At 37.1% G+C, this 24,474-nt stretch overlaps 1 protein-coding gene across 2 annotated transcripts in view; it reads right to left on the bottom strand.

The window, feature by feature from the left end:
* TNKS2 (tankyrase 2) overlaps positions 1-24,474 on the bottom strand; it is a 65,886-nt gene that overhangs the window by 6,176 nt on the left and 35,236 nt on the right. For both annotated transcript variants that reach the window (XM_003825358.5, XM_008950684.4), the window contains exons 13-24: positions 22,103-22,182; positions 18,396-18,541; positions 17,653-17,818; positions 16,713-16,932; positions 14,086-14,195; positions 13,174-13,362; positions 10,466-10,718; positions 9,507-9,589; positions 7,757-7,877; positions 3,951-4,048; positions 3,395-3,469; positions 1,559-1,664 (exon numbers count right to left, since the gene is read on the bottom strand). In XM_003825358.5, the coding sequence (XP_003825406.1) occupies positions 1,559-1,664; positions 3,395-3,469; positions 3,951-4,048; positions 7,757-7,877; positions 9,507-9,589; positions 10,466-10,718; positions 13,174-13,362; positions 14,086-14,195; positions 16,713-16,932; positions 17,653-17,818; positions 18,396-18,541; positions 22,103-22,182 (1,647 nt within the window). The remainder of the gene's footprint in view (positions 1-1,558; positions 1,665-3,394; positions 3,470-3,950; positions 4,049-7,756; positions 7,878-9,506; positions 9,590-10,465; positions 10,719-13,173; positions 13,363-14,085; positions 14,196-16,712; positions 16,933-17,652; positions 17,819-18,395; positions 18,542-22,102; positions 22,183-24,474) is intronic.

The following is a 24,474-nucleotide window of genomic DNA, read 5'->3' as shown; positions in this document are numbered from 1 at the left end:
CTATGCCTACGTGCTTTTTTGAAGATATCAAGTGGCCCAAGTAGACCTTCACATTCTTTTTTTTTTTTAATTTTTTTGAGATGTAGTCTCGCTCTGTGGCCCAGGCTGGAGTGCAGTGGCATGATCTTGGCTCACTGCAACCTCTGCCTCCCGGGTTCAAGCAATTCTCCTGTCTCAGCCTCCTGAGTAGCTGGGACTATAGGTGCACACCACCATGCCTGGCTAACTTTTGTATTTTTAGTAGAGACAGGGTTTCAACATATTGGTCAGGCTGGTCTCAAACTCCTGACCTCAGGTGATCCACTCACCTTGGCCTCCCAAAGTGTTGGGATTACAGGCGTGAGCCACCGCACCCGGCCCAACTTTCACATTCTTATTCTCTTTCTTATACCTCTTCTCTTCTATCCTTCCACTTCTGCCTTTCATTAATTACGATACAAGATTCTATCTGCAAATGTGGTGCTTTCCCTCACCCCCTGCACATTGACTTCTCTCTCCTCTTTCCTTGGGAGTGGAGTAGAGTGGGGGATGGAAAAAGTCAAAAAACCACAGCTAATTCATTTATCAAGATCACATTTCCTTTCCACAGACAGACAGGAAAATATACTGAATTCTACTTTACAGAAATACAGATGAATAGAATCATTTTTTGAATTAACTTGGGAAAACCAAAATTATTTATATTACAAATTAGAAAAACCATATTATAACCATCAATTAACAGATAAATAAATATGCTCTGTGTCAAGAGATTATCATGATAATTATTTAGGGTTTTGGAATAAGGAGTGCAACATGTTTAGATTCTGCACATGAATCCATTCTGTTACAGCCATTCTCCCAGGGTATTATGAAATTTACTGTGTTTTAGAGAACTTTACAGGTCTCTAAAATTTTTTTGCAATCAAGGACAAATGAAGAAACAGACTGGAACTACTATGGGTAATGTACTTGAAGGCCTCATAAATACTACATTAATATGTTTAACTTTGCTAAAATTTGAAAGACTAATCAACACCTGCCAGCTTATAATACAAAAAAAGTAGAAAATTCCAAGAAGAATAAGTAATTGTGCTTTCAATTCTCAATTCTATGGTTTCAATTCTACAGTCATCAGAAACCTCTACAGGTTCAAGAACAATGGCTCTTTTCAAATTGTGTGGGTTTGATACTTAGAATCAAAATCAGAATAGGATGTACACCTTCTTCTGAGGTGATTCCCAGGTCTTATTTTTAATTCAATCAACTAGTTAAAAGGAAAACACAAAATTTCCTAGAGAGACCATAAGCAAAATTTACTATTTAAAGAAAAAAGGAAAAGATAGTCAACACTCTCATTTCTATTTTTTATTGTGGTAATCTTATTTAAAAACAATCCATTATAAAATACACAAATTCAAAAGAAGTTGAAAATATAAATGTGAAAGTTACAGAAATAGTAGGTTTATCTTAAAATACTGACATAAAGAATATACAGTCTTATTATTATTTCATATCTGAACAAAAAAACTATCCTAATGTGGAAGACAGTGGTAGAGTTGTTGGGGAGGAATCTTACCATGAAATAGCATTCGTTCATTGGCATGGTTGTGGTTTTCTTCAGAAACTTCTTTTCTCCGGTGAGTGTATCTTTCCCATAGTTTCTTGTTACAAACCTTCTGAATCTATAAAAAATAAACCAGAAAAATCAAATCTTTAGGAATTACTTACTGACTTCTTCATCTAAACCAAACATGGGACATACATTTAGCTAGAAGGTAGGCAAAACTGTACTCTGAAATATAAAATGTGTTATTTTAATCAACTAAAAATACTTTGTCCCAACCATAAAATTGGAAGTATAGCTACATTTTGGAGATTAAACAAATTCAAAGAAAAAAAGGCCATATGTGAAGGTCAGGAATACTGTTAATTTATTAAAACACTTCCATTCTCATTAACTTAAAACTATTACAAAAACACCTCCAAATCAGACATGCCGAGTTTTTTCTGTATAAAGTACTAGAAAGAGAAGAGTATCCTTTTTCCCCAATGTATTTGTCTGAATTCCATATTAATCTGTTTTAAATTAAGAATATTTGAAATAGCGTCCCCCACCCCTCAACACATACACAATTACTCCCTTGACCTTCTGATTCAGAAAATTTTTGTCCGCAAAAGATTTTAAGGTGGATATCAGTCTCATTAGGAGTATTTCTAGGAACAAAATTCACAATACTAGTGTTGTTTCTTAGCTGTGTTTAAAGGTGCTACAGCCCCCTGCTGGTTCCTAGAGCACACCTGGAAGCTGATGGTTTTAGTCTTGGCTCAAATAATGCAAAATATTGCCACAGATGTAATCAAGGACCGTAACTGTCACAAATCTCATTTATGCATTAAAAAGGAACAACAACAACAACAAAAAACCCGTTTCATCACTGAAAAAATTTTTATTACACAACGCATGAAAATACCTTTATTAGAGGAAGAAAACTGTATCTTTCTCAAATCCAACTACTTTAGAAATCAAACACACAATCTCTCTCCTGCTCTCACTCCTAACAAAACTCCATACATTTTGTTAATGCTTGTAGACAAAGTGGACTTGACTGAAATGTACCTGTAGTAGGCATGTATTTGTCTGATTACATATTATACTCATAGTATGTTATGAAACAGTAATACAATACAGCTGAAAGATTTGATACTGTTCAGAGTTTAGCATTTGTGTATTAGAAAGGCATTTGTCACATTTTAATTCTGTCTTATTTTTACAATTATTAGGAATATACTGCATCAATGTAGTTAATACGAATTCATTATGCATCAAGTATGGTGTGCAGTTTTGATTACTATAGTTCAAGAAAAACATAATGTTGAAAAAGTTCCTAAGAAGAGTAACTGAAATCAGTAAGACAGCAGTCACTAAATGACTCAAAACATTTTTAAAATATATTTTTTTGGAAAAGATGAGAGTACTATTAAAGTTTATAAAAAGATAATATATTTGGGGACTTTCAGAAACCTGTAGTCAATCAGGATAAAAAAATAAGCATTGTATGACTATAAAGATGGTATCCGCCACAAAAAAAATTCAGCTTTGTTACAATAGAGTACTTTAACAGTACTTTATATAAAGTATTGAACCTATAGTATTTAGCATTACCCCAAGATAAAGCATAACCCATAAACTTGAATATGTTCAACAAGAATTGAATTATTATCCTTTATTAAAAATAGCACAGGGATTTGGAGAATATTAACCTTCCAAGGGTATCCTCTTTCCCAAAATAGTCTCTGATGCCAAGTCAAGGACTTACCAGGCTAGACAGATTAGATTCTTATGAAAGTTACTTATGGCTTCAGGCTTTGAAAACGATGGTCTCAGAAAACTTTACTTTCACTAATTTATTACCTTGAGAATATTGTATCTGTTGAAGATTCCACCTGCATGACCTCCATCTCTGTGCTCTCGAACTGTACTTTGCATCTGTCAGAAAAATGGTTTGAAATATATGTGCATTAGCATTTGTGTTATTTTCTGATTTGGGGAACATGGTTCTTGACTCGTCTGATTCTATTTTTGAGAATACAAAACAGGTTTTAATATTTTTGTTATTCAAAGAATATGAGGGCTGGGCATGGTGCCCCACTTTGGGAGGCCGAGGCAGGTGGACTGCCTGAGCTCAGGAGTTCGAGACCAGCCTGGGCAACATGGCGAAACCCCATCTCTACTAAAACAAAAACAAAAACAAAAACAAACACAAAAAACAAAGAATATGAGTCTTATAAATTCATGAGTAATATTTTCTAGAGTAATATTACTCTAGTAATATTAGATAATCAGCTTGAAAACAGATTTTATAGGTGAAAATTATATAATGCAAACTAAAGGAAGAAAAAGAAACAAGAGGATACAAAGTGAACTAAATATATACGGCGAACCTACTATTGAAGTTATATCAACATACCTCTTCCTCCACAGACTGAAACTCTTTATCATCAGGAGACAGATCTATAAGAATTGTTCCACTACCAGAGGTGTTCAAAGTTAAATATGGGTTAAGACCTATGAAACAAAATTTGAAGGTAGAAAAATAAATTGCCAATAAACAATGAACATCAAAACCAAAAATAACCACCTAATTTTTCTGATTCTTACTACCAATTTTTTTTTTAAACTTTTTTTTTAAACTTTTTTTTTTTTTTTTGAGACAGAGTTTCACTCTTGTTGCCCAGGCTAGGCTGGTGTGATCTTGGCTCACCACAACCTCCGCCTCCTTGGTTCAAGCGATTCTCCTGCCTTAGCATCCCGGGTAGCTGAGATTACAGGCATTCGCTACCACGACTGGCTAATTTTGTATTTTTAGTAGAGACGGAGTTTCTCCATGTTGGTCAGGCTGGTCTCGAACTCCCGACCTCAGGTGATCCACCTGCCTTAGCCTCCCAAAGTGCTGGGATTACAGGTGTGAGCCACTGTACCCGGCCGCTTACTATCAATTTTAAAAACATTTCATAGTGTGATAATTTAGATATTTAGAAACGATGAAAGTACAGAGTTCCTATGTACCCTTCACCCACTTTCCCCTAATGTTACCATTTTATATAACCATAGCACATTTGTCAAAACTTATTAACTAAATTATAGATGTCATTTTTTCACTAGTTTCCCCACTTATGTCTTTTTTTTTGTTCTAGGATCAAAACCAGTACACATACCACATTGCATTTAGACTATTACTTTTTGACCTGACAAGTTATAAGGGGTTTTATGGAAATATTTCAGAAAATCTTTCTCTTATCTCCTATTCTTAATGAGTTTGTAACACATTTTCTTCTTCAAATTACTTTCTTTACTAACTACGCAGCCCTTTCAACATTTAATCTCTTTCTTCTTTGTAAATATGAGGAAGAATTATGACAGAAACTTGCATAGCCTCAGGTAATTTTAAATCACCCTAGAATGAGAAATCCACAGTTTACCACCTATTGAATGTATATTCTGTCCCATAATAGATTGTTTACCTCAGCAATGAATTTGTGTGTCTTCCAAATGTCAATGATCAAGATAATCGTATCTATTTTTCTATCTTTATTCTTATAAAAGCTTTTAAAATGGAATTTTAAACAGAATTTTCTAATTCCTTTGGTGTATTTGTAGCACAACTCTCTCCTTTAATCTCTACAACAATATCTCCAACACTGCTGTCTTCCCATGTAGGGGCCAAATCCTTTACTGCTGGGTTAGTGCATGGAAGTTTGTCTCTGGAGATGAAGAGCACTATTCTGGTTCAAAGCTATGGTCTGAAGAACAGGACTACTACCAACATGCCAATGCTAATAAACACTTACAGAAGTGGCTGAACTGCAATAATCTTTAAGGATTATGAAGAGCATATGGAGAGTATTTTACAGAATAAAGACTGTGACAAATGCTTGACTGAGGCATCTGCAACATATACAAGATGATAATTATCAATACTGAAAGATCAGTATGGTACTAGTCATCTATTGACTTGATGCATTGAATGATAGGTAAGGCTGTTAAGTCAGCATGATAGATTGTTAGAAGATCATCACAGGCAGCTACCAGTTCCACTTTGCAAATCAGGTGTAAGTACAGAATCCCCGTTGGTTGACTAACATCAGGTTGGGGGAAAAAAAGAGTATTGGCTTTGAATGAACATAAAGAAGATGGTAACTTTATGTAGTAAAGTAACCCTGATATACTAGATCAGACACAGCATTTTGTCTCATGACGTTTCTTCTTCATATAGGAATGAATGTTCCTATCCAAGTGGAGCTGGATGTATCAGAGTGACTACAGGACCAGAGGTGGCATGGAAGTACTTCTGCCATTTGGAGGCAATGTATCCATTTCTGTCATTGAGCCTTTCAGCTTTTCAGTGCAGTCCTAATAGCTATGATATGTTTAATACACAAATACTGCCTGCTTTCCTTTTCTACTCTGCCTCTTTCCTAAAAGACTCTTGTTATCCTGGTACTCCAACATAATTGTTATCATACCAGATCAGTATTATTCCAGTAGAGTTACAATGATGGTCTACAACTGAGGGTTCTAGTTTCTCATTTTTAGTGCTAATTATATTGTATACTAATATTTCAGGAAATCATGGACTTTCCCTCCTCTTTATCTTACAAAAATTTGTCCTCTATACTAGAAACAGCCAAGAGCATATTGCACTTTAAATATCTTATCCTAGTCCTTATCAGGCAGTAAAATACATCTACCTTTAATTGAGCTTATTCTAAAATACCAGTTTAAAGTATTCCTTAGCTTGAATCATCTACATTTTTAGAGGTGCTCTTATTTCTTCAGAGGTGGACCCCATCCTGGCTAGCATACATTCTTCCCTGAAAATACCTTCATTTTTACTGATGGAGGTTTCTCTTTAACCCCAGGTGTACAGCCAGGACGTTCAATTATTGGATATTTTTGACCCCAAGATAAATCACTCCCTCAGTTGAACAATAAAGTTAAATGTGGTTTTGACACTTAAAACAATTCACCTTTTTATTTTTATTTTTTGAGACGGAGTCTCGCTCTGTCGACCAGGCTGCAGTGCAGTGGCGTGATCTCAACTCACTGCAAGTTCCACCTCCTGGGTTCACGCCATTCTCCTGCCTCAGCCTCCCGAGTAAGTGGGACTACAGGTGCCCGCCACCACGCCTGGCTAATTTTTTTTTGTATTTTTAGTACAGATGGGGTTTCACCATGTTAGCCAGGATGTTCTCAATCTCCTGACCTCGTGATCTGCCCGCCTCGGCCTCCCAAAGTGCTGGGATTACAGACATGAGCCACTGAGCCTAGCCAAAACAATTAACCTTTTTATTTTTTTATATTATTTATTTATTTTTTTTGAGATGGAGTCTCGCTCTGTCGCCCAGGCTGGAGTGCAGTGGTGTGATCTCCACTCACTGCAAGCTCCACCTCCCGGGTTCACGCCATTCTCCTGCCTCGGCCTCCTGAATAGCTGGGACTACAGGTGCCCACCACCACGCCCGGCTAATTTTTTGTATTTTTAGTAGAGATGGGGTTTCACCATGTTAGCCAGGATGGTCTGGATCTCCTGACCTCGTGATCCACCTGCATCGGCCTCCCAAAGTGCTGGAATTACAGGCGTGAGCCACCGCGTTTGGCCACAATTCACCTTTTTATACCCAGACCTGGTATAAAGTGTTAACATCTGCTGAATAAATGCAATTTGCATTTTCCTTAAGCACCAACATTAAGGAGAAATAAAAATATTATTCAACTTTGTTTTGTTCAATTTCCTCAGTTGCAACATTATTGCTTTCCAGTATTTTCATCCCAAGCGCTTAAAATTTTATCTACATAAGAGATCTACTATAGTACTTTAAGGGTTAGCCTGAACACTTAGTTATTATCTATTATATTACCATAAGAAATGTGATACCTAAGTTTCAGACCTTTAAAATAATACAATTTAAGAGCCAGAATAACTTCAGAAAATAATCTCAAACTAACTTCCTTATTTTCAGGAGCTAAAACAGTTCCCAAATTTCTGAATGGTCCAGAAATTTTACTTAGGTTCACATCATTAACAGCAGCAGCTCAGTAAGTTTAAGTCAGTAGCACAGCTAAGACTTAATCCCAGTTTCCTGAATCCTAAATTAGTATTCTTCCTATTAAACAGATTCTCTCATACATATTTTTAAATTATAACTTAGTACACTGAGGGTTGCCTTTATGCAAACTGTTAAACTGACAACAGCAATTATTAAAATAAAATACCTTGTTGTCCGGAGATAAGTCTCTCGACTCCTTTAATTAGTTTGTGCCTATGTCCATAAGCATTGATTCCAATCTCCTTCAGCTCCTTGTGCCCCATCTCAACTAATACATCCAAAGTGATCTTACAAAAGAGGAGGAAACTACTTAGAATGCTTACTTATTTGGTGGACATTCATATATTGGTGTTTTCATAATATGTAAGATTCACACATTTACTCCAGATTATTTAAAAAATTTCTAAAAATATTATTTCCATTTAGCATAAGAACCTGAGCAGAACTAAAATGCAAAACAAAAAGGCGCTTTCAAATTAACCACATTCAGGTATTCTATTTTATCTTTTCCATAATACTTTTCTACCATCACTCTACATCCAACCCTATTTATATAATGTCTTTCAATGGTTCCTGCTGAGTCTGGACTATGCCAAGTGGTACTTCTGCATCACTGTTCAAAGTAACCCTTTTACCTTTAATACAGTAATACACTATGGCTTCATGAAATTGAAGCCATTCTTTAAAATCCTGTTTTACTTACACACGTTCCATGAAGCATTCCCTGATGAGCCTAGCTCACGGTAATCTTTTCCTTCTTCAAATTTCTGTTTTTTTTATTTTTGAGACGGAGTTTCACTCTCGTTGCCAAGGCTGGAGTGCAAAAGTGCAATCTCAGCTCACTGCAACCTCTGCCTCCCGGGTTCAAGCGATTCTCCTGCCTCAGCCTCCTGAGTAGCTGGGATTACAGGTGCCCGCCACCACGCCCAGCTAATTTTTTGTATTTTTAGTAGGGAAGGGTTTCACTATATTGGCCAGGCTGGTCTTGAACTCCTGACCTCAGGTGATCCACCCGCCTCAGCCTCCCAAAGTGCTGGGATTACAGGCATGAGCCACCGTGCCTGGCTCCCTTCTACAAATTTCTAAAATCTATGCTAAAACTTGAATTTTCATATTTTTTTTTGTTTTTGTTTTTGTTTTTTTGAGACAGAGTCTTGCTCTGTTGCCGAGGCTGGAGTGCAGTGGTGTGATCTTGGCTCAATGCAACCTCTGCTTCCCGGGTTCAAGCAATTCTTTGCCTCAGCCTCCCGAGTAGGTGGGATTATAGGTGCCTGCCACCATGCCTGGCTAATTTTTTTGTATTTTTAGTAGAGACGGGGGTTTCACCATCTTGGCCAGGCTGGTCTTGAATTCCTGACCTCAAGTGATCCACCCACCTCAGCCTCCCAAAGTGCTGGGATTACAGGCGTGAGCCACTGCACCCGGCCATATGTTCTTATTCTAATTCCATAACTACACTGAAAGTCCCTTAGAGTGCAAATCTACAGTAACATTATTTTCTGAACAACAACAAAAATCAGTAAATGTATTCTGACAGAGTACTTTAAACTGAGACTGCTTAGAAAAGCCCAGATATGGCTGGCATATTCATATACCTTCCCATAGCAGCTAGAAAAGTGTCAGGCTTGAGAGAGAACTGAATAGACAGTGCTCAAGGATAACTTACTTCAAGAACTGAATAAGCTAAACTTTCCATTCAAGAAAGCTACTTTACCATTACTACTCGAGTCAACTGTGTGTGAATAAACTAAATGGAAGTTTCAAGGTCAAGCCAAATTAGAAGGCTGACTGATGTCATTTCTTAAAAAACATTCTCCCCCAATAGCTTACATGGTTCAGCTCATTTCAAGTATGTTCCAAATTTTCCTTGAGTTTCCATAAAACACTAATCCAAACAATATGATTTATCTACTCACCTGTTCTCTCTCAAATATATCCATTAGGTGCTCAAGTCCAAGATTCCTTACGAATTGAGTTATGCTAAAATCTACTCCTGGAACTGGGAAATAAAAAAATCCAAAACAAATGGAATTTCACATCAGAATAATGTATTTCATCACTATAACAATAAAGTCTTGTAATGTTACTATATATGAAGAAAATAATATTAATAGCCACTTAGGATATAATACTGAACAAGAGAAAGCTACAAAATTTCAACATTAGAAAAAAGCTAATCAATGGGGCAGTCTCAGTACTCTCATTTTTATTTTAAACTTTGTTTTTAATTGCATCTATATTTTTAAAACCAGTTTTCCTATCTTTCAGGATGTAAGCTACTTCACAAAAAAGTTTATGAAAACAAGCTCCACACTGTTGCATAAGGTGGGATGAATTTTAACAGAAAAGGTTTACATCTAAAGAGCAGATTAAGGGTGGGGGGCGGTGGCTCACGCCTATAATCCCAGCACTTTGGGAGGCCGAGGCGGGTGGATCACCTGAGGTCAGGAGTTCAAGACCTGTCTGGCCAAAATGGTGAAATCCCATCTCTACTAAAACTACAAAAATTAGCCGGGCATGGTGGTGGGTGCCTGCAATTTCAGCTACTCGGGAGGCTGAGGCAGGAGCATTGCTTAAACCCTTGAGGCAGAGGTTGCAGTGAGCCGAGATCGCGCCACTGCACTCCAGTCTGGGCGACAAAAGCAAAACTCCATCTCAAAAATAAATAAATAAATAGTAGGTTAGTAGCACAAGACTCTTCAACTGTCAACTTGGAAGGAAGAAAGCAATACAAGGTTAAACCTTTTTAAGGCTATGTTAACTAATTTGATACTAATACCTTGTATTTAAGGTTAAAAATGACTTTTTAGCATCCCAAATGACAAATACGGGGCTACAATACCAGTTAGAAAGTTATTTTTGTAGAACGTCTCACCCTCCTTTTTCTCCAAACTGGAAGCACCCTCTGTTCCACTTGAACTAACTACTGAAGACAGTTCTGAAAAACTCCCAGATAAGTTGTCAAGACTGCTGGCTGCAGAAAGGCTTGATGGGCTAGATGGACCTGAAGAGAGAGCATCTGCAGTGGCTCCTGGGCTTCTCACACCATTGAGCACTTGAGGCTTGTAACAAGAGGGCAGAGCAGATGGGGGCATGGCTGCTGTCAGAAGAGCGCTGACATCATCCGCCTAGGGTACGTGTCAGAGACAACATCTGCCATAAGCAAGTTTTAAAATGCTATTATACCTAATAAAATATATTTAAAAATATGAGAAAACCCAGCAATTTGTGCCAGGACTATCACAATGGAGGATTATTCATTTTAAAAAGTGAAGCAAACAGGTTAATACAGGTCAAACATCCCAAATCTGAAAATTTTAAAATGCTGACGTGAAGCTCAAAGGAAATGTTTATTGGAGCATTTTGGATTTCAGATTTTGGGATCGGGGATGCTCAACAGTAAGTATAATGCTTGAGTATAATATTTCAAAATCTGAAAAAAAAATCCAAAAGCCGAAAACACATCTGGTTCTAAGCATTTCCGATAAGGGATATTCAACCTGTATCCAGCTAAACTGTTATTAAAATATAAGACATAACTGAGAACATCTCTTCCAAAACACATATTGTCAAAATATAATTTAAATATGGCAAAGCATGAACAAAACCCTAATTCTGATATTGTGACTGAGAAGCACAACGAATTACAGAAATATCAATTTTAAAAGGTAAGAGATTTTAGTCCTATTGTAGTTACACTGAAAGAAGTAATTCAACCTACACAGAACTTTAGCAAACTGAATTGTTTGTATTTCCTGGAAAATATTCAGCAATGTATTTGTTCCTTAAAACTGAAAGTTTTTTGGAGAGGAGGTGGGTAGAAAAGATAATCATTTTAATCAAATCTGCTAGAATGGGGCCGGGTGCAGTGGCTTATGCCTGTAATCCCAGCACTTTGGGAGGCCGAGGTGGGTGGATCACTTGAGGTCAGGAGTTTGAGGCCAGCCTGGCCAACATGGTGAAACCCCATTTCTACTGAAAATACAAAAATTATTAGCTGGGTGTGGTGGCGCATGCCTGTAATTCCAGGTACTCGGGAGGCTGAGGCAGCAGAATCATTTGAACCTGGGAGGCGGAGGTTGCAGTGAGCCCAGATTGTGCCACTGCACTACAGTCTGGGTGACAGAGTGAGACTTCCGTCTCAAAAAAATAATAATAAATAAAAATTAAAAAAAATCTGCTAGAATGGAAAAAAGTCCTCACATTTATTGGTACATTAATTTGTTTAATTTGTAATATGTACTCTTCTTTCACAACGTTCAACTAATATTCAGCAAGGAATAAATCAGTACTTGTTTCATAGTCATTTGTTCTGGCTATTCCAGTCATCACCTTTCTCTTCCCCCAGTCTATGCATTCCCATTGCACTCACAGTTTGTAAATGACATTTGTTTGTAATAATAGTACCATTTATTGAGTGCTTTTTATGTAGCTGATACCATGCCAAAGACTTTAAGTAAATTACCCCATTTAATTCTCATACTAACCAGATATATTTTACCTCTATCTATAGATGAGGTAACTAAGGTTTAGAGGTTAGGCAGTTCATAAGATTGTACAACTTAAATCGTGCAGCTGGAATTCTAGGCCCAGTCTGTCTGACTCTAAAGCCCCTGTATGTTCTCTACAGCATTTTGCTTCATTGTAACTTAATTGTATCTGGTCAACTAACATATGGGTGGAATGAATTCCAAATGTTCACTTTTAAGGTAACTTGGAACTAGAAGGATATTTCCCTGAAGAGATAATGTTGTAAATATGGCTGGGTTGTTAGCTGACTGAGAAAAACCTACTTAAGCACCAATGCAGCTGAACTATCTCAGTTTCTTATTGTAATGTGGAACAATGTAATCTTTCTCAGTAGAAAGCAGTCTGCAGAAAAGATTCCCCTTCCTTCTCATCTCAAAAAGAATTCCTTCCTCCTTTCTTTCCACTGCTCTAGTCAATGTCCTCAGTGGTAGAGGCAAGAGAGGCATCTGCTTCAGTGCCCAAAGCAGAGGTGGAAGGTTCAGTGGAAGCTCCTACACCTGCTCCATGCTCCGGAGAGAGGGGAAGGAAAACAGGACCTCCACAGGAAAGTGGATAATAGACTTGTTTCATGAACAGTTAAGGTAGGGTGAGCAACAAGAACTCTGGGATGAGGCAGTGTGGGAGGAAAAGGAATCTCTACTGGCAGCAGGCTTTGTGGCTGCACCTTGGGGGCAATGTTCCCAGTTGGGGCCGTGTGTAAGACCCATGGTCTGTACCATCTGCGCTGTATGCACTATAAGTAACAGCATTCTCTGAGGGCCTGGGTCTGTTTAGTTTCCTAACTAACGTAAGCAGTTATATCATGTACTTCTTTTTCCTATTTCCAAAATACTCAGTATATAATAACTGATTGATAATTCTATTCTACAGAAGGATAATTATATTACTTTATAATTCTATTATATTTTAATACTAAAGAACTCTTACATTAAAATCAGGCTAAAACGCAGATTTTGCCATTCACATTGACTATAAAGACATTTTATAGTAACATCAAGTGAATTTTAACAAGTCAGAAAAGCACTGAGATTTTTCAAAAAGCCCATCACTTACTGAAACTAAATCTAAAGGTGTTTGTCCTTCCTGATTTTTAAGAGTCGGGTCAGCTCCATGGGCTAGCAACAAAGCACAAAGCTGTGTTCGTCCCTTTTGGGCTGCTTCGTGCAAAGGTGTGAAAGCCCATTTGTCCGTGGCATTGACACATGCATTATACTTTATTAGTAGAGCTGCTACATCTACATGCTGTAAAAGAAAATACCCGTTACAGTCTGAAATATTATTTTGTCACACTTTACTTTCTTAAAAAGAAACTAGTTATGTACCTACTTCCACATTTTCAAACTTACTCTGGAAATGAAAAGAAAAACTCTTTCTCCCCAACATCACAACTTATGGGTAGCTGATTAAAAATTACAGTGGACATTTCAATAACTTGAGAAACTATCTAGAAAAGAGTTAAGAATTCTATTTAGCAGGAAACTAGACTAATATGACTTCAATAATTTCTAATTTATTCAAATGTTATAACTACTAAATGTCAATTTATAAAGCAGCAATCTTCCTCAATTATTCAAACTATACCATTGAAGATGGTCAATTTTGAATGTCACATTGGACTATGATAAGTCAGGAACAATGCATCTGAATCTGTACAGATTCCATCTACCCCGTTGGTGCCCCAGTGGATTTTCTGGGTACCAACAAATAAACACAATCACCAACATCTCACTGAAAATAAGAGACAGGTGTTAAGGCAGATAATAAAACAAACAACAATACGCCACATATCACACAGCAAGCTTAGAACAGATTCAGAACCGAAATTTGGAAGTTATTTAACTTCTTTAGTTCTGCCACTTACTTCTCTGTAAAATGAGAACATCAAACTACATTCCATTTGAGCTGCAATACTGACTTTCACTTTAAAATTCCACAAATTTTTAAAGGTAACACGGAAGAACTTACCCCGTAAGATGCTGCATTATGTAAAGGAATAAGTCCTCCTTTGTCTTGGGCATTCACATCAGCTCCGTGTTGTAACAAATACTCTGCAACTTCTAAATTATTATAACCAGCTAATTTAGAAAAGAAGTAAAATTACTTTACTTGTTTTTTCTTTTTTAGTCCTATGTCATAATACTTCCACTTGTTAACATAAAAAAGTCATTACATGTATACATATATATATGTATTTATAAGGCACAGACATTACTGAAAACATAAAAAAAGAGATTTTGTATAAATCTGAAATAGCTCATTGGACTCTATTAACAATTTACCTTCTGGAAAACATTTCCCCCTTGCCTCAAGTTGGAAGCTTTTTGTGTTATCAATTAGCTTTGTAGATTCCCAAAATTATATTGACTGATTTGCTTGTATCTTTCCTATGAAAACCTTCCTACCAAAGTCTCTGCCTTCATGGGTGTTACATACCACTTCTTGAACTCAGGTACATGGGTCTCAGAGGCTGCAAGTCAAAGGTCTGCAATCACATACAAGTCAAACCAGAGTGGGTCTCAGAGTCCTCTTCCCCAGAAGGCCACAAGAGCATGCTTTTTTGCTAGAGAGAACTCAGAGGTACACATCTCTGCAAGTCTAGTAGAGGAACTTAGGTGCTGTTAAAGCCATGAAATAAAACTTATTTCTATTATAGTTTTTATCCTTTTGCTAAAGGATTTAAAGCAAAAGAATTTTAAAAGATCAAGTAAAGAAGAATACAATTATAAAACTACCATAAAATATTACATTAATCTAAAAGTCTTTCTAGGTCTCAAGGTATGGTATTTAACACTGCAGAAGTGGACAGAAATATTTTATGCATACAAATTATTTGTGACTTACAAAGACAACTTGGACACAGTAATGTTAAGTGTTCTAGATAGGCTACAAGAAAGATATAAAAGCTAACATAAATATGCACAGCACAACTTCCAATCAGAGGTCAAGTCATATTTTGTCTTGCATGGACTAGAAACTCCTGATAGCCAGTGGAAGTAAAGCTTTTTCTCACCATGTTAGCATTTGTGGCTTATCACTTCCAAAATACTTGAAAGACACATAGAGTAATTGGTTTCTTTGGACAGTGAGGTCTCAACTTACATGGAGTGAGAATTTAAAGGTAAAAATCATGTATAACACCAAGTTATAATACAAGACTGAAATGAACATCATACATTTCCATCTCCCACATTACACGAAATGGCAGAAATTTTGCATTATTTTTTCTTGCTTTTTATACCATGTTTAAATCATGTATATTTAGACAAACTTGTATGAGTCCACTGTGTCTATGATGGAACTCCACTGAGGTATTAGCTATAGCTCAGTGATTTTAATGATTTCCTAACATCTGTAATGCAGCTGAAAAAGCTGTACTGAAACCATAATATATTGTATATTTGCACTGAAAACAAAGGTACACTGTGCCAGTTTTATGAGTGAAACCTTAAAACAAATGTCACGAAATGAATTGTACCCTGCAAAATTCTTATGTTGAAGCCCTAACCCCAGTACCTTAGAATATGACTCTATTTGGAGACAGAGCCTTTAAAGAGCTAAAAAAGTTAAAATGAGCCCATTAGGGTGGGCTCTAATCTAATTTGACTGGTTTCCTTAAAAGTAGAGACTAGGACATATAGAAAGAGACACCATGTTCCAATGGAGGACACACTGAGAAGGTAGACAGCTGCAAGCCAAGAGGGGGTTTCAGAAGAAACCAACTCTGCCAACACCTTGAACTTGGACTCCTAGCCTCCAGAACTGTGAGAAAACAAATTTCTGTTGTTTAAGCCACCTGGTCTTTGGTATTTTGTTATGAGAACTCTCACAAACCAAAACAACAGATAACTTTGGTGAGAGGCTTATGTAACTTCTGAGAGTTTTGAGATTTTTTTTTTTCCTGCTTGTGCTTAGCAGCTACCATCAGGAAAAATAGAAAGCTTTAGCTTCCTATAAGGAAAGCTGGCTCAAGTAGGCATATTTTTCAAAACTTGTTTACCAAAGGTGATACCAATAAAATGATTACCTGGAATAATGATTCCCAAAGCACATGGGGACTGGCAGAGCCTACTTCAATTGTTCTTACTGAATGTAACATACTAGTAATAAAGTGAACTCGAACTCAGCTAATAGCTTCAAGTACAGTTGTCCTGTACAAATATACTAAAGAGTATAATGGTGGCATTAGAAGATACTTGATTTGAATTTTTATTTATTTTTTGAGACAGGGTCTCACTTTGTTTCTGGAGTACAGTGGCACAATCAAGGCTCATTGCATCCGTGACCTCCTGGGCTCAATCTTCCCACCTCAGCCTCCTGAATAGCTGGGACTACAGGTGCACACCACCACTCCTGGCTAATTTTTGTAATTTTTTATAGAGGCGTGGTTTTGCCATGTTGCCCAGGCTGCTCTCAAACTCCTGGGCTCAAGCAATCCTCCTGCCTTGGCCTCATAAAGTGTTGGGATTACAAGTGTGAGCCACCGTGCTTGGCCTGATTTGAATTTTTAAAGTTTCGTTACAGAAAATATTTTACCTGGGTAAAATGAATCTCAGATATTACCAGCCTAAATCTGTGAAACTTCATTCACTTACCTGCTAAATGTAAAGGTGTTGAATGTCTGCCTTGGGTATCGCGGCAATTTACATTATCAGGAGAAGACAACTTCTTCACTCTGGCTAAACAACCCTTCTTGGCAGCATCTAGCAAAGCTGCATCTCCCCTAAGCAGATCTTGAATATCTGTATCTCCATCTTTAACAAGATCCAAAGGAGTATTTCCATCCCTGTTTTTTTTTGTAGGGTCTGCACCATGCTAGGCATGTGAAAAACAGAAAAAAAGGGGGAAATGGCTTAAATGTGCCTTTGGTCAATGAGAAAATAGTCAGTGTAACTATACCAAAGAAAAACTAAATTTATATTGAGACTCTACCTTGAAGGTTAACATCACTGTTACTAATGTTTATACAAAGAATTATTATAAAAAGAATACAGAGGCAGTTAAATATTATTAGATTTTTTTAATGCATTAATGTCAAAATTTTACACTACATTCAAAATAAAGTCATATTTCATTAAAAATTAACTTTCATGTTATACTATTTTTACTTTTCATGAACATTTAAACAAAGTATAAATCTCTGTATTCTTGTTATTGTAAAATATCCACTGGTATCTGTACTGAACCAGTATCATCCATTTTATCAATGCTAAATAAATCTGGCTTGTAAGTAAATAATTCATCAAATATTTTTATATTTGATGAATATAAAAGTACCAAAGAGAAAAACTAAAAATAATAAGAGAACTATCACATGATAGTTGGCTCTAGACAAAAATAACTCTAGGTGCTAGTAAACATACTTGTGGATTAAAATATAAAATGTTTATTATATTTATTCTAAAATCTAGGTACAGAATTAGGTAACATTGCTTCCCATCGCTTACTAGTTTAAGTTTATACTAGAATTATTTAGAAAACCATAAACATATGCTATGTAATTCATACTGTTTACAGTTAAGTATTTAAATATACCTGGAGCAGAAGTTTGCAAATTTCATATTTTCCTTTTGCTGCTGCTTCATGTAAAGGTGTAAATTTCCATAAATCAGCTACATTAACTACTGCTCCATGTTTAACAAGAAGTTCTGCAACTTCATAATGTCCATAAGAACATGCATTGTGCAAAGGTACAAGGCCTCTGAAAAGTAATAAATGAACAATAATGCCACAGAAGAATATGTTTTAATTTAAATAATTACATATAACTGATGAAAGATAATTCTTGAACTACATAAGGAATTATACTGATTATACTTTGTAGAACCTAAATCTATTTAAGGCAGAAATAAGTTCTTTTTTGGTGAGTCAGGGGAGAACATTTAAAAAATGTTTTAAATGCAGAGACTATAACATTCATCCATATATGCAACGTCTAGAATTGTATATTTTTAATAAAAAATAACTTCAAGATAAACTGGAAGAATTAAAAAACCCTCCATGGAAACTGAAAAATTTACTACATTAAAAGTCAATATCACACTAATGTTATAATCTCCTTGGCCATTATAAAATTCCCAGGCATTATGCCAATAAAGTCTTTATATGAATGCTAACCATATAAAATCTTAATTGAAATTAAGAAGCTCTATTTAATATTTAGGCCAATGTTAGGAAACAGGCTTTCTTGAAAAATAAAACATATTATATTTCCAGGTTTTCCTAAAAAGGTCAAGTAAAAGTAAGGAAGAGAGTCCATAACAATCATTGGCATTTACCCTTTATCTTTAGCATGCACATCAGCTCCATGCTGTAGCAGATATTCCACCACGGACACTCTGTTATACCCAGCTGCAAAATGAAGTGGTGTAGACTGACGCCCTTCAATGTCTCTGCAGTTGACACTCTGAACAGTACACAGTTTCTGAAGGACAAAACACAACATACATGATACTACATCTACATATTGTTATTTCTTGTTTCAAGTCATTTAGTAGGAATTTTCAAAGTGTCTGACTTATTTTCTTGTCTCATTAAATCAGTATTCTCAGAAACTATTTAGTATTCTTATTTCACCTTGTCATTTACTGGGAATCCCTCTGGTCCTCTCATCCATGCCTTTTTTTTTTGTCTTATTATTTTTTTGAGACAGAGTCTCGCTCTCTTACCCAGGCTGGGGTGCAGTGGCGCAATCTCAGTTCACTGCAACCTCTGTTTCCTGGGTTCAAGCAATTCTCCTGCCTCAGCCTCCCGAGCAGCAGGGACTACAGGCACATGCCAGGACACCTGGCTAATTTTTATATTTTTAGTAGAGGCGGGGTTTCACCATGTTGGCCAGGATGGTCTCGAACTCCTGGCCTCAAGGGATCCTCCCACCTTGGCCTTCCAAATGCTAGGATTACAAGTGTGAGCCACCGTGCCTGGTCTCACGTATGCCTTTATATTCTACTTTTTCTAACGCTCAAGGGTAAATTTTATCATTACCGCTACTATATATATATACAGGTAAACTAAGTGCCAATCATCAGCAAGTGTAACTTGCATTTTGTGGCAAATATACATAGAGGTACATGAGATTACGGTAGTACCAGCATTACCAAGGAGCTTATTAAGAATTCAGAATCTCAGATCTCTATCTACTGAGTCAGAATTTGCCCTTTAACAAGATCCCTAGGTAATATGGAAATACATTAAAGTTTGAAAAGTACTCCTTTAGAGCAGTGGTTCTCAAACTTTAATGTGCATTGGGTCCAACCCTCAAATTTTCAGTGTAACTGGTGTGGAGCCTAAAAATCTCCACTTCTAACAAGTTCTTGGGTGATGCTGATGCTGGTGGTTCAGTAACCATACCACTCCATGTGGAATGAAATAACTAATAGAATGCTGATGGTTAGGCTGAACGCGGTGGCTCATGCCTGTAATCACAGCACTTTGGGAGGCTGAGGCGGGCAGATCACTCGAGGTCAGGAGTTTGAGACCAGCCTGGCCAACATGGCAAAACCCTGTCTCTACTACTTGGGAGGGTGAAGCAGGAGAATCGCTTGAACCTGGGAGGCAGAGGTTGCAGTGAGTTGAGATCGTGCCATCACACTCCAGCGTGGGTGACCAACCCAGACTCCATCTCCAAAAAAGAAAAAAGGAAAAAAAAAATGCTGATGGTTTATACAGTCCTGGGGAGAATTAAGAAAACAGTCAATTTTCTGTGCTCTTTGGTTCAGAGGAGGAAGTGTAGTTATGAAAAGTATCAAAGTTTGGGCAAGAAAAGCAACATAGATAATAAATCAGAGTGCTTAAAGAGTCAAAAGAATATATCTATCTTAGGCCAGGCACGGTGGCTCACGCCTATAATCCCAGCACTTTGGGAGGCCAGGCGGGTGGATCACCTGAGGTCAGGAGTTCGAGACCAGCCTGGCCAACATGGTGAAACCGTCTCTACTAAAAATACAAAAAATTATCTGGGCGTGGTGGCGGGCGCCTGTAATGCCAGCTACTCGGGAGGCTGAGGAAAGAGAATCGCTTGAACCCGGGAGGTGGAGGTTGCTGTGAGCCGAGATCGTGCAATTGCACTCCAGCCTGGGCAACAAGAGTGAAACTCCATCTCAAACAAACAAACAAACAAAAAGAATATATCCATATTAGTAAAAACTCTTTCCCCCTTTTTACTAACCTACTCCCAAAACAGGGATAACCTAAGCTCAATAAAATAAAGGAGCCTACTATCAGTGGGTTTACCTCAAGGGGTTTAATCATTGTCCTGGTAAAAAGCTCTTCTGTGCTTCCCAAATAAGATCTGGCTAGATATACAGATTCAGGGCCCCATTCAAGAGATGGTATTTCAGTGGGTCTCAAGTCAGGTTCCTAGAAATGACTATTTTTAACACGTGTACCAGGTGCTGCTTGGTTTGGTAGTTATCACAGGCCATTCTACTCTTTACCTGTCAGTTTAATTTTGTCCACTCTGAGATAGGTTTTCTAATAGCATGTGTCGAATAAAGTATCCAGCCTGGTGGATTATCAGTGAACAAACACAACTGAGCACAACAGTTAAGTGTTCATTAGGTAATACGCAGATGTTCTTGTCCCAGTGATTCGTACAGAGCCATCTGTCTGGAGGTAGATAAGAAGAATGGCTGATGGAGATAAATGTCCATCAAGTGATTTTAAAAGCAGAGGGGAGGGAAGAAAGCCTGATGCCTAGCACAGGTTTTCCTGAATCCAATGGCATTACTGAGTTCCCTAAGTCCATTTCCTGCCCCCCAACTTCATCTCCTTTTTATCTATCCCCTCCTCTGGACTCCCTCTATCTTTATAAAAACAAAGTTTAGTCTTTAACATGTTTACTAAATATAGTTTTATGTTCTTTAATATATGTAAGAGAATGAGCATTTACAATTCTGTATCTCTCCCTTCCCACAAACAGCAAAAAAAAAAAAAAAAAAAAAAAAAATCAGCTAATTGCTTTCAACTTAATTTTCATGTTTCCTGAAAAAAAAATTAGTTCACAACCTTTTAACTGAAGTAATTTGTATTTCCACAAGTCAGTAGTAATAGAAACAAAATCCTCCTTTCGATATCCTATTAGCCTCCTACTTAAGGGAATGAGAATAATGAGGATCAAAATAAAAACATGTCAAATAATAAAACTGCATGATAGTTGCATTTTTCTGTGAGAAATGAATTTAGAAAACAAATCTGAAGTTATCTGAGATGTCTATACTGTCTCAGCCTCCCAAGTACCTGGGATTACAGGTGCATGCCACTACGCCCAGCTAATTTTTGTGTCTTTAGTAGAGACGGGGTTTCGCCATGTTGGCCAGGCTGGTCTGAAACTCCTAACCTCAGGTGATCCACCCGCCTCAGCCTCACAAAGTGCTGGGATTACCGACAGGCGTGAGCCACTGGGCCCAGTTTTACATACATATTTCTACAGCAAGAGTCAAAACAGTAAGAAGGGTTACTCTGGGGAAGACTCTTGTCGGAGAAACAGGTAAGAGCTGAAGTTGCAAGCCCTGGGAAAGAGAAGTGGCAACATTGTATTTATTATTATACTAAGCCCTGGATCCCTAGAGGTAGATGGGGTAAAGAAATGAAGAAATCAGAAGAAATCTATAGACAGAAGTGATACACTGTTTTTCCCCTTTCTTGTTTTATGTGTCATACGTAAACAGTAATATAAAATAATTTGATAAACTTTATTCTGTTAAAGGGACAAATGAATAGGTTCTTCAAGCAAAACCCATTTGGTATTACCCGAATTTATTTATATTTGTGAATGTAATATTCACTGGGATGCAGGTGAAAGTGAAGTCTTTTTCTTTCAGTACTTAAAGCTACTCATTTGTAGAGAACAATTAAGATTGTATTATTGACCTTTTAAGGCAAGGCCCATACAAATAAACCAGGCTCTTCATTATAACAGTACAGATTAAATAACAATGTCAAAATAAAAACCCAAAGTTAACAGAAACGTAACACTGTATCTTACTTTTACAGTTTCGACATCTCCAGCCTTTGCAGCTTCCAGCAATTGTCTGTCTGCCTCTGAATTACCTAATGAGATACCCTCTAAAAAAGAGAGAGAGAGAGAAGAGTGACTAACCTCTATTTGGAAGATGGAACCAAGCTTTATGGAAGGCATCTCATCAGAAAGCAAAGTTCTTTTACAATTTGGTAGATTATGTACGAGATCTCCATGGTAGTAAGGGGGGTGAGGGTTGGGGAGTGAAAAATAAGATTCTCTTAAAACTCTTTGAAATACAACACATATAAGCAAAATATGTAAATGTGTATAATGATTATAAAATGTGATGTAAGCAATATAAAGGAACATAAAGGAGATGACTAAAGATGGCCTGCTCTATAAGCAAGCCATTGGAATGGTGCAAAAGTATTAAATTAAGACAGCAAACAGAAATCTAACTGTGGTTCTGTCATTAATTAGCTATCTGAACTGGAACAAGTCACTGGAACTTCCTGGTTCTCAGATTTTTTCAGTTCTAAAGACATAAGGTAGACTAGTAGAAATGTAACATCATTTCCAGGTCTGAAATTCCAAGTTTACAGCTCATTTAAAGTGTCAGAAAAGGAAAACATCTACCTTGCACCTTAGAACAAAGTAAACTCCAGATGGATTAAAGATGTAAGTATGAAAAATTAAACCCTAAAAATACTAGAAGAAAACGGGGGAATATTTTCATAACATGGAATAAAAAAGCTTCTTTGAACAGTACATCAAAAGCAGCATCAAAAAAAGAAAATTGGTATTTGGAAAAATATGTCAGGTAATAACAGCATTAAACAAGAACAAAATGGGAAAAAACCAAACTGTAACATGCATCTTTTAAGAGAATATATTTGAGGCTACAGTGAGCCAAGATAACGCCATTGCACCCTAGCCTGGGCAACAAGAGTGAAACTTCATCTCCAAAAAAAAAAAAAAAAAAAAAAAATTATATACACACACACACACACGGTGTTCTTATGAAAGGAGTACTTTGAAACACTTCAACAAATGAGCTAAAGACATGAACAAGAAATTCACACATACAAAAAAGAGACATGGTTGGCTGGGCGTGGTGGCTCATGCCTGTAATCCCAGCACTTTGGGAGGCCGAGGCAGACAGATTACTTGAGGTCAGGAGTTGGAGACCAGACTCGGCAACCTGGTAAAACCCCGTAACTACTAAAAATACAAAAATTAGGCGCACTCTCAGCTACTCAGGAGGGTGAGGCACGAGAATCACTTGAACCTGGGAGGCAGAGGTTGCAGTGAGCCAAGATGGCAGCACTGTACTCCAGCCTGGGTGACAAGAGTGAAACTCCATCTCAAAAATAAATAAATAAAATAAAAGAAAAATTTAAAAAAAAAAAAAAAAGAAAGGCCGGGCATGGTGGCTCATGCCTGTAATCCCAGCATTTTGGGAGGCCAAGGCAGGGGGATCACAAGGTCAGGAGTTTGAGACCAGTCTGGCCAACATAGTGAAACTCTGTCTCTACTAAAAATACAGAAAGTTAGCCGGGTGCGGTGGTGTGCACCTGTAATCCCAGCTACTTGGGAGGCTGAGGCAGGAGAACCATGTGAACCCAGGAGGCAGAGGTTGCAGTGAGCTGAGATCGCACCATTGCACTCCAGCCCGGGCGACAGTGCGAGACCCTGCTTGGAAAAAAAAAGAAAAAAAAAAAGAAAAAAAAGAGAAATGGGCAATAAACACATTAAAATTATGTTCAAACTTACTCATAATCAGAAATGCAGATTAAATATCATTTTTTTTCCATCTGCTAGTAGGCAGAGAGGAAATGGAGAGCTACACTGATGAGACTTTTATAGTTAGCATTAAAATCTATTACTTCTGTAATTCACACATGCATATTCACTCAAGGAAAATATTAAGAATTGTAACATCTAGTGCTGACAGAAAATAGGTGCTTTCATATATTCTGACTGTAAAATGCTAAATACCAGCTTTCTATTAACAGAAGATAATTTGACAATTATATGCTACCCTTTGACCTGGAAATTCCACTTCAATAATTTATTGTAAGAAACTAGTTGGAAAGGCAAGTAAAAAGCTATATGTAATGGTACTTAGCATAAAATTGACAAGACTTTACATTCTATCACTAGCCAACTGAATAGGACCAGTGTTATTATCCCAAAAATTGACAATGAAATCAATGTGTGATGTATGGGGGAAGTAATGGGGATCTTGAAAACAGTCTTGTAAGTTCACAGTTTTGGTAGATTCCAGGAGGTTGTATCAATCTGCTTTCATCTGTTCAAGCAGTGTTTCTCAAAACGTGGTTCCCAGAACAAAGGCATAAAGATCATCAAGGATTTACTGTTAAAGACAGAAAAGC

The sequence above is a fragment of the Pan paniscus genome, chromosome 8 (genome assembly GCF_029289425.2).
Source record: "Pan paniscus chromosome 8, NHGRI_mPanPan1-v2.0_pri, whole genome shotgun sequence".
Taxonomy (NCBI): Eukaryota; Metazoa; Chordata; class Mammalia; order Primates; family Hominidae; genus Pan; species Pan paniscus.
This window is presented reverse-complemented; position numbering and strand designations above follow the sequence as displayed.